Source organism: Mirounga angustirostris, unplaced genomic scaffold (genome assembly GCF_029215605.1).
Source record: "Mirounga angustirostris isolate CCGP_5_RB_7025 unplaced genomic scaffold, mMirAng1.0.hap1 SCAF_7, whole genome shotgun sequence".
Lineage (NCBI taxonomy): Eukaryota > Metazoa > Chordata > Mammalia > Carnivora > Phocidae > Mirounga > Mirounga angustirostris.
In genome coordinates this window covers 41,092,953-41,111,648 of record NW_026991715.1, presented here as the reverse complement: position 1 = coordinate 41,111,648, position 18,696 = coordinate 41,092,953, and the positions used below count along the sequence as shown (strand labels likewise).

At 40.0% G+C, this 18,696-nt stretch overlaps 1 protein-coding gene and 1 long non-coding RNA gene across 2 annotated transcripts in view; one reads left to right on the top strand and one right to left on the bottom strand.

The window, feature by feature from the left end:
- Window positions 1–1,750: 1,750 nt before the first annotated feature.
- LOC123854363 (ATP synthase subunit f, mitochondrial-like) lies at window positions 1,751–3,118 on the bottom strand. The gene is made up of 3 exons (XM_045889558.1): window positions 3,104–3,118; window positions 2,337–2,466; window positions 1,751–1,779 (listed from the first exon to the last, which is right to left on the bottom strand). The coding sequence occupies exons 1-3, from the start codon at window positions 3,116–3,118 to the stop codon at window positions 1,751–1,753; spliced, it is 174 nt and encodes a 57-aa protein (XP_045745514.1).
- A 5,145-nt stretch (window positions 3,119–8,263) lies between these two features.
- Window positions 8,264–18,696, top strand: part of LOC135365249 (uncharacterized) — a 28,966-nt gene continuing 18,533 nt past the window's right edge. The window contains exon 1 of the long non-coding RNA XR_010412884.1: window positions 8,264–8,493. This is a non-coding gene — a long non-coding RNA (uncharacterized LOC135365249). The remainder of the gene's footprint in view (window positions 8,494–18,696) is intronic.

The window sequence follows — 18,696 nt, the reverse complement described above, 5'->3', positions numbered from 1 at the left end:
CTAACACCTGTCATTTCCTAACTTGTTAATTTTAGCCATTCTGACTGGTGTGAGGTGGTATCTCACTGTGGTTTTGATTTGTATTTCCCTGATGACAAGTGATGTGGAGCATTTTTTCATGTGTCTGTTGGCCATTTGGATGTCTTCTTTGCAGAAATGTCTGTTCATGTCTTCTGTCCATTTCTTGATTGGATTATTTGTTGTTTGGGTTTGATAAGTTCTTTATAGATTTTGGATACTAGCCCTTTATCTGATGTGTCATTTGTAAATATCTTCTCCCATTCTGTCAGTTGTCTTTTGGTTTTGTTGACTGTTTCCTTTGCTTTGCAAAAGCTTTTTATCTTGATGAAGTCCCAATAGTTCATTTTTGCCCTTGCTTCCCTTGCCTTTGGAGATGTGTCTAACAAGAAGTTGCTGAGGCCGAGGTTCCTGTGTCTTTCTTTACACTGCAAAAATCTGTGGGGGTATGGGTCATGTTCATTTTGTTTATCACAGAATGCTCAACTTTTAGCAAAGGTACTGCAATCAGTATTGAATTAAAATATATATATATATAATAGAACATGATAAATGGCCGATAACTATTACTATGATTATAAGTCATGTTAGTCACATTAGCTGTTATTATTTGATCAGGAAATAAATTCTCATTTGATAAAGATACACACCTAGCTAATAGCAGAGCAAAGAAAAAAAAAAGCTCAAAATGAAGCAGAGGTAATTAATAGAATGGAGGAGTATCAGATAATTTTGATTTAGTTGCTTCTCCCAGGGAAAAATTTAATACAATAGAAGATACTGATATTTCTTGATATACATCTTATATACGTAAACAAAATCTGTGTTCCTTGGTGATGCTAACAACCTGTGAGCACCCCTGCTGTCGTTAACCTACTTAAAGCCTGAGAGCTTTTCAACTGGATCCTTCCTAAAATTAAAAAAAAATGCAGCAAATTAATTTTATTGATTTATCTGTTTGTATCACCTAACTCAAATATAGAGACAAGAAATAATATGATTTTTATTTTGCACCTCCTGACCCCCCAACACCTAGTAAAGAGGAATGCGTTGCTTTCTCAGGTTAGAACAAACATATCCTAGGAACTATCTTGGGCCGCTAATCTCATCTTTAGGAATGGAACTTCTCTGACCTCAATCACTTCAGATCCCAGCTGCTGTTTCCAGTGGAAATTTGTTACTAGCTTTCAAAATTTTAAATATCATATAGTTCTTGGCACTGCACTTCCACTTCTAAGACTTTTGTGAAGCGATACAGAAATGAATGCAAGTAAATGGATACTTACTGTAGTACTCTTTATAATAAGAAAAAAAGTTACTGGGGCGCCTGGGTGGCTCAGTCGTTAAGCGTCTGCCTTCGGCTCAGGTCATGATCCCAGGGTCCTGGGATCGAGTCCCACATCGGGCTCCCTGCTCTGCAGGAAGCCTGCTTCTCCCTCTCCCACTCCCCCTGCTTGTGTTCCTGCTCTCACTATGTCTCTGTCTGTCAAATAAATAAATAAAATCTTTAAAAAGAAAAAAAGTTACTAAAAATAATTTAAGTGTTTGCATAAATGAAAGTTTAAATGAAGTATGAATCATTCGTACATGCTTGTTTTTATTTATTTATATTCCATGTGCCAATCATCTTTTAGTGGGCATTAATTCTCAATTAGGATATGAAAGGATTCAGGGGTGTGAGGAAAAGGTCATGGTCAGGAATGCAGAATGCGCCCTCAATATCGGGCCCTCTTCAGTGGTACTTGTGTAGCTGCTCATGTTTGAGTTCCTTGTATGAAAGGAAGTAGTTGAAAAACTTGTAAGCTGCCAACACCATAGAAATCCCAGGGACACTTCCTTTCTTCACATTAACATACTTTAAAAAAAAATTTTTTTATTATGTTATGTTAGTCACCATACAGTATATCATTAGTTTTTGATGTAGTGTTCCATGATTCATTGTTTGCATATAACACCCAGTGCTCCATGCAATACATGCCCTCCTTAATACCCATCACCAGCCTAACCCATCCCTCCAACCCCTCTCCCCTCTAAAACCCTCAGTTTGTTTCTCAGTGTCCAGTCTCTCATGGTTCTTCTCCCCCTCCGATTTCCCTCCCTTCATTTTTCCCTTCCTTCTCCTAATGTCCTCCATGCTATTCCTTATGTTCCACAAATAAGTGAAACCATATGATAATTGATTTTCTCTGCTTGACTTATTTCACTTAGCATAATCTCCTCCAGTCCCATCCATGTTGATGCAAAAGCTGGGTATTCATCCTTTCTGATAGCTGAATAACTTTCCACATTAACATGCTAAATGAAACATCAGTATTAACCCCTTTGAAACATTCCAGCAATGCCTTTAGGAGTAAAATCCCACATCAGTATCCAGCTTGGCAGCTCTCCTATTTTGACGTCGATGAGCTTCTTCTCCTTCACTGGTATGACTGACACCACCTTGGAGTCCTAGGTGTCCATATACACTTTTTTAAATGAGCAGAAAATATTTTGAAAAATCACATAAAGTTGTTAGTGGTTTCCTCTACTTTGTGAGATTTATGGAGTAAAGAAATTAAAGTTACATATTTAATTATACAGAGTTACATATCATTATGGTTATATATAACTTGCACTAATTATATATAATATCTATTTCTACATTCTCCTTATCTTCACAATATTTTTTCTTTCTTTTTCTTTTTTTCTTTCTATTTTTTAAAAAAATATTTATTTGAGAGAGAGCAACGAGACAGCGGGGAGGGGGGCTGAGGGAAAGAGAGAAAGAGGATCTCAAGCAGACTCCCATTGAGTGCAGAGCCTGACACGGGGCTCGATCCCACGACCCTGAGATCATGACCTGAGCCTAAATCAAGAGTCAGATGCTTAACAGACTGAGTCACCCAGGCGCCCCCCCTTCATAATAGTTTTCAATTATACTTTTTATTTTGAAATAATCATAGAGTCACATGAAGTTGTAAGAAATAACACAGAGAGATCCAGCATATTCTCTACTGAGTTTCCCCTAATGACAGCATCTTGGAAAACTATACTACAATATCAAAACCAGTACTTTGATACGATACAGACAAGAAACAAAACATACTCTGGTTTTTCCCATTTCCCATCTCCTATCTCCTGCCTAAGCCTCCCACGGTCAGAATGCAGCCCAAAGTTCAGCTGACATGGGAACCTGAGGGCTCAGCATCACAGAGAAGAGCAGGGAAAGGGTGGGGAGTGGCTCTGAGGGCAAATGGTTCCAAGACTGGTACAAGCTCAGGCCTGAAGGCAGATCAGGGCAGATATTCTTGGTAGGAAGAAACTAGGTTTTTCATGAAGGCATAAAAATGTTAGCAGGAAAGAGATTTAGTGATTTTCTCAGTGTGAATGGGGCTAGAGCACATTTCAAGAAAGGAATATTCCAAGAAAGAAAAGGAAGGAAGGAAGGGAGGAAAAAGATTGATTAGACTAGACATGCAAACAAAGGCCAGGTCATAAAGGGCTTTGTAGCCATCCTAAGGAACTTGACATCTATAGGTGATTGTATATCACCAGAATTATGGTCTTGGAAAGATAATTCTGGCATCATCATAGATGGTGGCATGGAGAAAAGGAAAGGATAGTTCAGAACCTAGTAGCCAAATGATGATGCATTGAAGACCTAACTTGGTGGCAGGGTCTGTGACCTATGGAGCGGCCATAGTATAACCACAAACTTAATAGAACCTCGCACTCTGGTGTTGTAGATGCCGAGTCAGTGAAAGACCCTAGTCTTGTCAGATAATACTTTGAAAACTCTTTTTTTATATTTATATTTAAATTTTTACATTTTTATATTTTACATTTTTATATTTTAAATTTTAAATTTTTATATTTAAAAAATTCTTTAGAAGTGAGGGAATAGGAGCTTGAGGGGTATAGAAACACTGTCAAAGAGCAGTTGAAGAAAATGATGATGTTTAACTTAGAGTCAAGCAGAGAGGAAGACATGATTATGTCTTCCTGAAAATGCCAGTTCTCTTGATAACAAGAGGCTCTCTGGAGTTTATGACCCAAGAGAAAAATTATCTAGTGGGCCCTTCTGAATAGAGCCCCTAGAAATAAACACAGGACAAAAATCTATTCATTGCTTTATTCACTCTTTTCAGGGGTCACTACACCTTAGGATGAAATGAGTTCCAGCCCCAGAGGAGAGCACCATTCCCCTTCCCCTCCACCGCTGCTTTGTGCTGACATCACACCAAATGCGACAGCGCCTCCTGAAAAGCAGAAGGACAAGAATAAAAATAAATGGCTTACATGTGCTTAGCATGTTTCCAAATATAGTCACCAACCTATTTAGCCACCATTTTACTGATGTGGAAATGGAGGCCCAGAGTGGTTAAGTCCCAACTAGAATCACTAAGCTGAGAAATGCAAAGTCACAATCATAACATAGATCTCTTTCATTCAAAAATCCCTTCTAGAAATGTAGATGCTGCACCTTCCTTGAGATTCCTGGGCATGCAAGCTTTGTATGAGTACATCCAGGGAAATACATGTCCACAGGTGAGAACAGGGTGAGTGGGAGTATGGGGGGGGGGCGTTCAGGTGACTAAGCTCTCCCCATTGACAAATTAGTCCACAACCTATAGTTACCAGCAGTTTCTTCACTGCCTCAGAGGCCTCTGGTCCCAGCTCATTCACACACTTTTTTAGCCCTTCCACAAGGTGCTCAACAGAAATGCCCAGAGTGTTCAGAAGAAGCTTTAATGGATCCATAAAGGGGAGAATGTTGTCCACAGGTAAAGGTAAGGCTTTGTTGACAGCATCTGGCGAACCGTTGATAAGGAAGGTGGTAGCTGCAGAGCAAAAAGGAAACTGAGTGAAATAGGCACATCTGACTCCTGTCCACGACTGCACTACTTTCCACTGTGTCCATCAATAACTCTGTTCCAGTCTCACTTGATTTCCCATGAAAACTTTTGCCTCAGGGCCTTTGCATCTGCTGTTCTGTCTCCTCAGAACTTTCTTTCTCCAGTTAGCTACATGTCTCTCCTCAAATGTTACCTCCTCAGAAAGGTACCTAAAATAGCATCATTTATTATCCTCTAACTTCCTTTATTTTTTCTTACCATTACGTAAAATAGTAAAACTCACTTATTTATTTTGTGCCTTCAACCTCTCACTAATATGCAGACTCCATGAGAACAAGGAATTTATGTTTTATTCACTACTGTACCTCATGCCTAGAATACTAGACTCTGGCATTTAGTAAGCACTCAGTAAAAACTGGTGGTTCACTGAACAGGAATGTACTTTGCATGTGGCTATCTCCACAATCCATGGCTTTGAGGCCAAAAAGTAGATTCCATAATGAACCTTCATTTGGGGACATGCATGAACCCAATCAACCACAGCCCAGGAAACTGCTCCCAACCAATTCAACCCAATGCTACAAACATAACTGAACACCAACTCTGTAGTGGTTAGTGCAGATACATAGATGAATAAGACAAGGATATTCTGTTCAGAGAACTTACACAGTCTGGTGGACAATAAAGATCTGTACATGCCACAGTGTGGCATGTGCTGTGCTAACATTGTGGATAAAGCTCTGTGGAAACAAAAAAGAAGGGATGACTAATTCTAATGTGGTAGAGTGTTGGAGCAATCTTCCCAGAGAGATGTTGCTGGAGCTGTATCTTGAGGCAGAATCCAGGGTCACAAGGTAAAGTAGGGGAGGTGCATTTTAAAAAGGAACAAAATTAACAAGGGCACTGAAACGTGAGGATGAAAGTGTGCACACTGCCTGTTGTACCTTCCAGAGCAGCTAGAGTGCAGAATTCCAGTGAGGTATGCTGAGGTGGGGAAGGAGGTAAGGCAGCCAAACCCAGGTGAGGTCAGATTTTTCAGAGCCTAGAATGCCATATTTTAATGCATTTGAGACTTTGTTCCCTAAGGGCAATGGGGAGGTATCAAGACTCCTTTATGGAACAATTGCGTTTTGTATCTTTGGCTTTAGAAAGAGAACTTTCACATAGAAGATGAATAGAGGGAAAGTGTAGAGAATGAGAAAAATACATACAATATACATTTTTACAAAACACATGTGCAAATATGTAAACACACACGTACATGAGAACACACATAAGAACACACATCTTCCTAGTAAGACCCTGCCATAATTCATTTTCCTTTGGAATCCTTTTCATTCCCCATTCAAATCATACAAGTGGAGCCTATGCATCTATCTTCCCTTCATCATCTACCACCTATTTTCCCTCCCAAATCCTCCCGCATAGGAGGGATATTTATTTCCTTCCACCCAGCTTTCTGTTGCCACCTCCGCCAGTAGATATTTGATGCTAGTTACTAAAGACAACAAAATAGCCAAAGCTGGTAAAGTTACAAATTGGTCCAAAATTTCAGTAAAAAGCACAAACCAGAGTTGCCAATGTGGGAGTGGACAGCACCTAGTTTCTCAGGATTAGTCTCCCTACTTATTTTAAAGGTTCTGGTGGTTGTCTTCTCTGCATATACTTATACACTTCCAGGGGAAGACTTTCAAGGCTTTCTGTTCTTTGAATGAACAGTGGCTATCCCAATGCATTTTGTAGATGCATCCAAATATACTTTCCTGTAGTTAAAATGACTCCCTTCAAAAAGAATGGATCAAGAATCCAACTTCTATACCCCACCTAGAAACTGAACTGTTCACCCCTCAGTTCTCCCACAGAGCTCTGGCTGTGTATGTCTCTATGCATTAGTCTAGCATCATAGTGACTTCTGTCTGAAGAAGCCTTATCTCCCCTATCAGATTACAAGAACCTTGTAAACAATCTCTGTGTCTGATTCATATCTAAATCTTCCGATGCTTATCCAAGTACCCAACATGTTGTAGCCATTCAGCAACTATCCATTGACTGTGTGAATGATAAATGTAGCTATGTCTCAGGAGAAACAACCTGGCAACTGATTAGACGATAGAAAGAATGACTCCATATAGTTTCAAAAGAAAGAAGTTACCAAGTGAGATTTTGACTCAAGATTAATAAAGAAAAGAAAAACTATGGTGACAATGTTCAAGAGTGTTGACCTCTAGTAAGAGTTGGCTAACTTCTTATGTAGGATTCACTACGGATAGTACTTCTATTGGGTTAGAGCTTGGTAGGCTGGGGCTGGGGTGGGGGTGAGGTTGCTGCATCTGAAATCCCTTCTGACCTTTCCATTCTGTGGTTCTAAAATTCCCTCCACCATATTCCCCTGGAAGCCTAGGCTTACTGATTACATTCCTATCACAGAAAGTAGAGATACGTGTTCAGGCTACTTACCAGAGTAACTGCAAATGCTGACAGTCACCAGCAGAAACAGAGTTACTAGCTTCATGACAGGGTTTCTGTGATACTTACTTGGAGTTTAAAATTGAACTGCAAAATGCAGTGAATCCACTGAGCTAGTGGCCCCACTTACGGTAGTAGGTGTGAGGGCTGCTTTCTGCACAGGCACATATTTATATCCCAGGAATGACCTAATGTTAGTCCCTACCACTTGACTCACCCCAGAGAAGAGCAGGAAGATCATGTTTCCTCACTAAACAAATTGGTGGTTTTTCCACTTTCCCTCATGTTCCCACGAGAAACAAAGCCCTAACTTGAAGCATTCTCAAGGTCCTCTCATAAAAGCCCTTCCTTGCCCAGAGATGCCAGTGGGAACAGAGAGCTCTAAGAGTCCTTGTCTTGAAAGAATCTTGAGAAGAAGGGGAAGCTTTATATTGGGATTAAAAAGAGCAAATGTTCTGTTTTCCTCCAGCTTTCTCTTCATCTAAAGTTTGCAGAACCACATTACCTGATAAGCGACCTAGTCGTGGAAGCAATCGGGAGGTCCCATCAGCTGTAGTATATACAGACTCAGCTTCATTGCATTTAGTACCATATTTCTCTAGAATTTACCTCCACGCACCCCATCCCCACTCACACATCTGCCATGGCAATACCTCTTATTTTTTCTAGTATCTCCCAGTTAATTTGAGAATCCCTCGGGTGTGCCTTCTCTGTTCTCATATAAAATAATAGGCTATATGACCTAAAACTCAAAATGCCTTTGTAAAAACCTAGGATTCCATATTTACTCTTGGTGTGATCTTGGAGTAAACTTTTTAAATTTCTAGTATGGGTTTCCTCATCTAAAATGTGGGTGTGTGACCCTAAGGGGAAAAAATTTTTTTTTGTTGCAAGACCTTGTCTACATAAATAATTTAGGTCACCAAAACATGCATTTCAGAACCATTCCGGCAATCCAATCCCACACAGTCACACAAAAGAAACACCGTACCAGCCACAGGAGCAATCTGCTTGCAAGGCTGCCCCCTCTGGAGCCAGGACTCAACCAAGGAGCTCCAGGACATCCCTACTTGTAAGCATGAGCCCTGCAATTCCTTGAGACATCTGGTGTCTCCCATGCAAGAAAGAGGGAAAGAAAGAACCCTGAAGGAGGACAAGAGGATTCAGGGTCCAGGTAAGTGCCAGGCCCAGGTCAAATAGCACTGCTGGCCTCAGCCATCGCCACCATGCAGGAGGGACACAGAACATTCTGAGGAAGCCATGCCAAGGCATGAGCCCCTTACGGTGCACGGCAAGGAGTTGGGGCTCTGCTTGAGGGTGTGGTACTGTCAGGAAAATTTAGTAAAATTATGGAAACAGAAAATGTAACTGTACCAAAACAAGATTAATACTTATTATGTGTCACCTGTTATTTATTCTTGTAATACAAGGTACTGCGTTGTAACTGCCATTCCTTTATTTTTATGCTACTTTATAAGCTGCAAGAAGGAGAAGATGATTTACCACCATGCTAATGCTCTCCTTCCACTTCTGCTGGCTGTCTCTGCCAGAGACTGCTTCCATTTCTCCTGGGTATTAACACCTAGCCAGGCATATTGATCTGCCAGAATGTTCAAAGGGCCAAGGTTGTGTGGGAAAGTGGTGGTAAGTTGATGCCAGCCTTTATTTTTATGTCGAGGGGCTCCTGGCTGGCTCAATGGGTTGAGCATGCAACTCTTGATCTTGGGGTTGTTAGTTCAAGCCCCTTGTTGGGCATAGAGCCTACTTAAAACAAAAAGCTAAAAAAATAAATAAAAATTTTTATGTTGTGACCTCTTTATGGGATACTAGCCAACACTGCCCTCATCTGCACTTGTCATTTCCCAGTTGCTTTTCAGATCCTTTCCCTGCATATCCCCTCCTCTGCTCTGTCCTAGAGGAAGCTGAGTTTTCCAGACTATGGTTTCCTGGCGTCCTTGCCCCTGTGTCTGGTTAGGTTCAGCGGACGGAGGGCACTAGTAGAAGACTCAAAGGGAAAAATGGGAGAGTCCAGGCTATTTCTCCCTTTGTCACTGAGACCAGTGACTCCATCTTCCTTATGGCTCCAGCTCCTTCCAAAAAGGCCCTGTGTCTGTGGTCCCACCCAAGCCAGGCCAACCCATTATTGTTCCAGCTTCTCCAGCATGGCCCCAGCTCCTGGTCCTAGCTCCTCACTCTCTGACTCCTGGCCAAAGAGCAGTAGCAGTTTCCAGCATTTTCTAATATCTGGATTGACTCAGCTCCCTATTTCTTGCTCTAATTGCATTTCTAGCACCTTGTAAATTAACCTCCAAGTTAAATTCCTCCTATTTGCTCACCTGGTATGGTTTTGATTTTCTGGCTGGAATCTGACTAATAAAGCATTCTAAAATATTGTAGAGTTTTTGTTAAAAACAGATCTTTCAGTTTTAAACAGAGGTGTCTTCCTCACAAGTGATAAGCTATATGTCCACGGGGGGCAGGGCCAAGACTCCTCCAAGAGAAATACAGCGTTATACACACAAAAATGCTTCTCTCTTCCAACCCTGGAGGTGTCTGGTACTCTCTTGAGCTTGTCTGCTGGCCCGACCAGCATGAGTTCTTCTCCAGGAAGACCTGTGTGCTAGATTCTGATATGCCTATCAAATAACCTACCAGACATGCAGTGTTGGCTGAAACCTAGTAGCAGACACAGCTTAGACTGAAGGCTGGAACCTGCTCCATGCAAAACACACACACACACACATTCAGCAACACAAACAAATACCCACATTCTTACACATGCATGAACAGTCACATGTGCCTATGCACACATACACACATAACCATCAAGGACTACTGTTTTCACTCACTTGTTCAACAAATGTTTATCGATCATCCTCTGTGTGTCAGGAACTAAAATTGGAGCAGTAAGCCAGACAAGCAAATTTCTTGCCTTCCTGGATGTGACAGTGTAATGGGATAAAGGGAGAATGAACAGGTAAGCAAAGAAAAGAACAAGCGGTAGGTAAGTGGTAAGAAGCAAACAGGGTGTTGTGATAGGGAACAAGGGGATTGGGAGTATAGTCAGACTTGAAAAGAAACTTGGACTTGGCTACTTCCGTGATTCATGAGTTCAGAGCTACTGCATTCATCAGGTCTTTTTATTCCATATTTTTGATGCTTTGAGATGGTGGGGCCTTGCTGACCTTAGAGGTACAGCCTTTCCCAGGGTTAGCTAATTCCTAGAGATAGCAAATAATTTACTTGGGAGTGCTCCTTTCGTATGCAAACCAACTAACCTAGAGCCCATATGCCAACCACCTCCTTTATGGAACTCATACTCTGAGCCACTATATCCCTACCCTAATCACCCAGGGCCAGGTACCAGACAACTAGAGACAGCCCCTACATCCCAGAACCAACAGAGATTATTCAAACTAGCCAATCCTAAACCTGCTTACCCTGACTCATCCATCCCTTCCAAAAGAAGCAGTAAAGGCTCATGCCCACTTCACCCACAACACACACACCCCACCCCATCACCCTTCTGACAGACCTCATTCTTCCCTTGTGCTCCTACCCCCTGTGATGTGGCAAGGGGAATCTGTGAATGTAACAAACTGTCTTTCCAATGGCAGTCATCTCCTGATCTGTTGGCCTGAAAAATAATAAAACCTATATTTTAGAAGAGGAATCAAGTCTTTTCTTATGCCTTTGTGATGCTAATGTTACTGTCTTTCTTGCAGTGTAATTATTCAATTAATGTTTTCTCTGCCAGTACTAATTTGTAAACATCCTGAGGGGCTTTATTTTGTTCACATTTGTATCCTAATACAGAGGCTTACGCACTTGATAATATTATTGGGAACTGCTAATCAATGCCAGGCAGTACACTTTGCATATAGTATCTACTTCACAAAACCCCTGACCCTAAGAGCTTTTATCCCACTTTACAAATGAGGAGTCTGAAGCCAGAAGCAATGAATTAATTGCCAAGATTACTTAGATAATAAATAATGCAACCAGAATTTAAGTCCTTCCTCTTCTGATTTGTATTTCTTCACTTTTGAACACTTAATATGCATTTCCAGTAAGCATTGGTAAAATGAATTAATTCATTAAGATAAATAAAATGAAAAAGGAGTAAGTGCCAGTGTTTCTAAGTTAATTTGGGATGTGCTTTTTGAATGAATTTTTTGTGTGGAGATTAAATTTATAATCAGGAATGGAAATTCCATTAGTCATTCAACAATGATTTACTGAGCATGTTTAGTATTTCTGGCTCTGTGGTAGATGTTAGGAATACAGCAGGAGCAAAAACAGGAACGACTCTTGCCTCATTTTAATTATATCAAAGAAAACTGTTAGAAGCAAGTCAGTAAGTCTTTTTTTTTTTCCTCTGTAAGAGGAAGTTATAAGGAAGGCAACTGAATGGCAATGCAAGACACTGATCAGGAAAAAGAAAAGAATCAGCCTGAGATTTCATTTAACACGCTTCCTTCTAGCTGCAGAGGAGACTGTCATTGGGAAGTTACGCTGGAAATGTCAGACTAGAGCTTGTTATTTTCTCTCTTCTACTTGCGACAATAGGATGGTCAAACGTACCCTAAACTGAAGGCCACATAAGAGGGGGAAATAGTCTTAAAATCTGTCTTTAAAAACACAACCACTCTTAGGGACCCCTGGGTGGCTCAGTCAGTTAAGTGTCTGCCTTTGGCTCAGGTCATGATCTTGGGGTCCTGGGATGGAGCTCTGTGCTAGGCTCCTTGCTTGGTGGGGAGTCTGCTTCTCCCTCTGCCCCTCCCCCCTGCTCGTGCTCTCTCTTTCTCTCTCAAATAAATAAATAAAATCTTTAAAAAGCACACACATACACAACCACATAAAATGTAATCAAATGTCACAGCCCAGTATGTCAACCTCATAAAGATTGGAGAAAAGCAAAAAATCTGTTCCTGGCTCCCTTCCATATTGATTGAATCAGATTCAGTGAAAATCAGTCAGTCCCTTGTCATTTGAGGCTAACTTTTAGCTCCTTTCTAGGCACTGCAGGGAACCCCAAATGGAATGGGAGCTCAGGATGATGAAACACAGGAAGTAATGGGTAAACCAAGACCAACTTGAAGCAAAATGTGGGGAGCATCAAAAGGGGAGAGAAGTAATGGGTCCAGGGGTTGATTTTTCAATGGATTTAAGTGGTTCTTAAATTCAAAGATATGAATAAACAGAGAAGATAAGAAATAAAACTATAATTTGCAATGTTTTATTTTAGAAAGCAACAAAGACAATTAGATGGGCCAAAAAGAATGAAGTGTGTGGACAGTGTCTCTTTTACCTTTCCACACCTAGCACTGTTCATTCACAGTGCCTGACCAAGGCAGATTTCAAACAAAAGTTTAGTTTGCAATCAAACAATGAGTTGGGTCATGAGTTCGCTGAGAAGGTATGGCTAGAAAAGACTAAATGCTGACTGCCTGAATGAGACTAGCACTTGATCCAGCAAGACTTTTTTTTTTTTCTTTCGAAATATAATTGACATATGACATATATTAACTTCATGTGTACAACATAATGATTCAGTATTTGTATATACTGCAAAATGATCAGCACAATTAAGTGTAGTTAACATCCATCACCATACAGTGATAGAATTTTTTTCTTGTGATGAAAACTTGTAAGATTTATTCTCTTAGCAAATTTAAATATGCAATAGAATATTATTACTATAGCAACCATGCTGTACATGACATGTGCATGCCTTACTTTATAGCTGGAAGTTTGTACCTGTTGACTCTCTTCACCCATTTTGCCCACCCTCATCCCACACCTCTGGCAACCACCAATCTGTCGATCTGTTCTCTGTATCAATGAGCTTGGTTTTGTTTCTTTTTTTAAAAAGATTGCATATAGAATTGGGATCATACAGAATTTGTCTTTCTCTGTCTGGGTTACTTCATTTAGCCTAATGCCCTCAATCTGTCTATGTTGCTGCAAATGGCAGGATTTCCTTCTTTTTATGGCTGAATAATATTCCATTCTATCTACACACCATATTTTCTTTATCCATTCATCTCCTGATGGGCACTTAGGTTGTTTTCAAATTTTGGTTATTGTAAATAATGCCGCTATGAACATGGGGGTATATACATCTTTTTGAGTTAGTGCCTTCATTTTCCTTGGATAAATACCCATAAGTGGAATTGCTGGATCATATGGTGGTTCTATTTTCAATTTTTTAAGGAAGCTTTGTACTGTTTTACATAGTGGCTGCACCAATTTACATTCCCACCAACAATTCTCCAGGGTGGGTGCCCTTCTCTCCACATTCTCACCAATACTTGTTATTTCTCATCTTTTTGATAGTAGCCAGGTGTGAGGTGGTATGTCTTTGTGGTTTGGATTTGCATTTCTCTGATGATTAATGATGTTGAGCATCTTTTCATGTACTTGTTGGCCATCTGTATGTGTTCTTTGGAAAAATGTCTAATCAAATCCTCTGCCCATTTTTTAATTGGATTGTTTGGGGGGTGTTTTTGGTATCACGTTGAATGAGTTCTTTATATATTTTTGATATTAACCATTTACTAGATAAATGATTTGTAAATATCTTCTCTCATTCAGTAGGCTGCCCCTTCTTTTTGTTGTTGGTTTCCTTTGCTGTACAAAAAGCTTTTCATTTGATGCAATCCCACTTGTTTATTTTTGCTTTTGTTGCTTATCTGGCAAGACTTGATCAATAGTGAGAAATATGGATTCTTATGCAGAGGGAAATCTGGTCATAAGAGTTAATAAGCAGATTAGTGGAAAGGGAGGCAGAAAGATCTCTTAGTGACCAGGAGGACTCTGGGCTCAGATGACCACATACTCCCAATCTATGGCCCACTCCCACATTCATAGTTAATGTCACTCTCTTTTTAGAGGACCAGGAGAGCATCTGCCACACTTTACTTCCAGCAAAAATGTCAAGCCCTCACAGAAGATAGCTCTTCAATGTCCAGCATGCATTTCCACACCATGATCTTATCCTAAATCTTGCCTTCCAAAAAAAAGTCTTGCCTTTCAACTGCTCTTTATAGAAGAATTCTACTTCACCATGGTACCCTGGCAACCTTGCAGAGATCCACTCAGGCAAAGGGTCAAACTGTAGCTTATGTGAATCTTGGGAACACCTGTGATTCTCTTAGAACCTGAACCTGAGAGGTGGGGGCCTGCTGGAGCTACTGTGAGGTCATCTCCCACTCACCCTTCCATCTCTCCTGGAAGGCTGTCTTAAGACATTCCTCATCACCTCCCAGGTTCTGTGAGGTCTAAGGCTTCCTGTTCTACACCACTCAGAAAAGAGCTGCAGAATACAAAACCAAAACCTCTTTGCTATAGTCTAGAACAGACACTCAAGCAAGAGGATACCTCACAAATCATGAGGTAGTCATCCAACCCCTTCTTGTCTGGTGTCATCCTTTTTGCTGTATGGGACAAAGAGGACAGGGAGCTGACACTTTTGGTTTATCCTTCTCTTTGCTCTCTATGTAAGTGACAAACTGCCTGATCTAAAAGCGGTTCCTGTCTCTTTAGCAGTTGAATCAATCAGGCTTAGCCTTGGGCCACCTGGGTGGCTCAGTGGGTTAAGTGTCTGACTTTTGATCTCAGCTTAGGTCTTGATCTCAGGCTTGTGAGCTCAAGCCCTGCATCAGGCTCTACTTAAAACAAAACAGGCTTAGCCTTGCCTTGTCTTAAATGTGTGTGCTTGACACCCTTCCAAAACACAGCCAAATAGCATGTACACCGTGTGGGTGCGACTTGGAGAGGAACAGGGAAATTTCACGGTACACTGCCAAGTTTAGGTCCTCAGCATCTCAGCTATAAATCATTTCCTCCTTTCCAAGTTATTATTGATCAAACTATGACTCTACTGACCAGCAGTACAGTTTGAAGTGGCATTTTTACTAAGGTGTGTGGGCCCCTGGCAAGTCTCATACAAATGTGCACAATAGATGATCTTTTCTCAACAGTGTCTCCACCTTCTCCAAATCTTTCCAGCGTTGCAACTGCTCTTTTGTTCCTTGAATGCCCTTATTCTTCCTTTAGTGATTAAGAGCACAGGTCCTGGGGCTAGTTGTTTTTGGATTCCTGTCCTAGCTCCTCCATTGAGGAAGTTATGTTATCTCTCTAGGCGTCAGTTTTATCAACTTAGGAAATGAAGCCAACAAAATGAGTTCCTTATGGGATTGTTAAAAAGAATAATAAGTTAACGCATACAAAATGCTTATAAAAATTAGTACTTCAGAATGGGCACTCAATATATGTTAGATATTACTATTAACATCACCACCACCACCACCACCACCACCATCATCCTCACCACCTCTCCATGTCTTAGTTTTCCAGCCTCTTAACCATAACCTCAAACACAGCAGCCACCATGACCAAAAACTTCATGAACAATACTCATGTATTTAATTTTGAGTGATGTTTAGAAGATTTACAATCTTCTTTAAGGAATTCCATATTTCTTTAGCTTGCTACAAAGAATAGAAGGGGGAGGAGAATAGATAATCACTGTATCTTGTAAACAAACGAGGGAGGTTTTTTTGGTATATGGTTTTGAATTTGAGACAATTTCAGACTTGCAGAAAAGATCTGAGTACAGTAAAAAAATTTTTTTTTTCAGAACCATTTGAGAGTAAACTGTTGACCTGATGCTCTCTCACTTACAAATATTAGTGCATACAAGCAAAGACATTCTCCAACATGACCATAATCAGGAATTTAACATTTATACCTTGCCACCATCTAAGAGTTAGATCCAATTCAAATTTCATCAGTTGTCTGAGTAATGTCCCTTACAGTGAAGGATCTGGTTCAGAATCATGCGTTACACTCAGCTGTCAGGTCTTTCAGTCATCTTCAGTCTGGAAGACCTCTCAGTCTCTCCTTGATTTTCATGACCTTGACATTTTTGAAGATTACAGGTCAGCTTTTTTGTAGAATGTTGCTCAGCTGGGTTTATCTGATATTTCCTTGTGGCTAGGTTCAGGTTATGGAAGAAGCCACACTGTGTTCCCAGTGGATTCTATTTAAGTTGGCACATGGCTTGTCCCCTTACTGATTTATGTTGTTCATCTCGATCACTTGATTAAGGTGAAATCTGCCAGACTTCTCCAGGATACTTTCTTCCTGTTGTAATTAACAAGTATTTTGTGGGAAGTTACTCTGAAACTATGTAAATACCCCATTCCTAATCAAATTTTCAATTTATCATTTAAATATCAAAATGGAATCATGGTTTCCTACTTTGTTAAATGAATTATGATCCATTACTCTAAAGTTTTACTCGAGCCCCAAATTTTGAGCCTCTTCGAGCTGGCCTCTTTGCCTTTGGGTGTGTCCCCAACATTCCTTGTGCACTGCCTTGCTTTCTGGCACTACCAGGTATTTCAGGTTTATGGATCAAAATTCTCTGCCCCCAGCCCTGAATAAATACCTTCTCCAAGGAGTGACCCTTAGTACTTAGTATAAGAGTAATCGTGGGGGATCATCCATGTACTAGGTTGCTCATTTCAACTGGGGTGTCCAAGGTCTGATCTTATCCTGTATTCATGCCTCAGTTCACTAGCTCCATCCACTTGTATTGATGATGAAATAGAAAGAACAGTTGACAGGGGTCAGAGAAGTTTAATCAAGCCCAATTTCCTTCATTTAATTCCTGTAGCAAATCATTTCACCTTTCTGACTCTCAGCTTATTCATCTATAAAGAAGGGTCACTAATGCCTACCATATAGGGCTGTGTGGATTAATTTAGATGGTATATGTTCAGTCCCTTGGTTTACAGTTGGCATTACAATAATGAAAATCATCATTCTCATTCCATCAAATCTAGAAAAAAAAATCAGGCCTCATTCCTTGATTGGCAGAAGAGGGAACTGAGAAATAAGACATAAGTTCAATGGTCTTTTCTTTTTAACTCAACATGAGCAAAAAGTATTCAGGTCTCAGAAATCATTTAAAACTCCACAGGTTATGAAAACACAGATGTAAAAATTTATGAGAATTATCTATGAATGTGGTATCAAAATCAAAGAAGAAAAAAGTTCATTATCGGTTATTATTCACAGGCAACCTATTTAGATCTGAATTCAACACTTTGAAGCCATTTGCAAAATCCTATCAGTTATTTCAGACAGCATAACAAAGTACTCCAAAACTTGGCTTGAACCAACCCCAGTTTATTATTTCTCGTGATTCTTGAAAATGACTGTATTCTTCTTCTGCTTCATGGATGTTTACTGGGGCACTGGGATGGTGGATATACAAAATACTGGCATTTATGGTTGGCTTTGGCTAGGAGCTCAGTAGAGGCTGTCCACAAGAAGTCTTGGTTGTAAGTTCAAGAAAGTACATTCCAAGATATGAAAACTGAAACTGTTGATGTCTTAATGTCTTAGCCTCAACAGATACACAATATCTATTATGCTATATTCTGTGATTACAGTCAAGCCTTAGGACCAGTCCAGATCTGAGGGGAGAGGAAACAGACTCTTTGGTGAAAGTTATTGCAAAAACGACATGGCCATATTTAATCCACTACAAACCTATATTAAGAAGGTTGTCCAAGGCTTTCAAAGGATCATATGAGAGACAGTTAATGAATATGGTAACATCAGCCTTGAGATAAAATGAATCAAGGAGACCTTAAGATATTATTCAAATACTTGGAGGGCTATCTTAATGAAAGAAGACTAGATTAGGATATAGAACAGGATTTGAGAGTTTTTTTTGAAATGTGATGAGAAATTACAGGAATGTACAGTTTAGTATTTCAGTACTGAAACCAACAAACAGTGGTTGGCTGAGGTAGTGTAGAAATGTTCTTATAATAGAAGAGAAGATGGATTAGATCATCTTTAATACCTTTTCCAATTCTATGATCACAGATTCTAACAGCTTCCTTAACCTGAGGCTTAATTCAAGAAGAAACCATTTTAGAATTGGTGAAGCTTTTCATCTGCCATTTCTTGGACTCTATCACAAGCAGAATTCCTCAGCACAGTAAATGTTGATGCACAAATTATTTTTTTCTCTGGGTCCCATTTTTTTTTTTTTTAAGATTTTGGCTATGAGATAAATGAGACTATAATAATTTAAGTCAAAAGCAAAGCTACTTGATGCTCAAAACCAATTTAAATACTTAAAATATTTCTCTTTTGAAATATTTAAAATAGCTCGCACTATCTCACCAATACTTTAAAGAGTGACACTTTCACAGGTCCTGGGAGCCGGGCCTTCAGGTTGACCAGCTGGATTAGATAATGTGTGATGTTTCTCTGCTCTAGAAGTCCCATAACTGTACTTTTTTTTTTTTTTTAAGATTTTATTTATTTATTTGCCAGAGAGAGAGAAAGA

Coding starts and splice junctions, on each gene's coding strand:
- LOC123854363 (XM_045889558.1), bottom strand. Junction 1,780..2,336: donor TGCTGGAATGTTTCAAAGGG/GTTAATACTGAT, acceptor ACAAGGAACTCA/AACATGAGCAGCTACACAAG.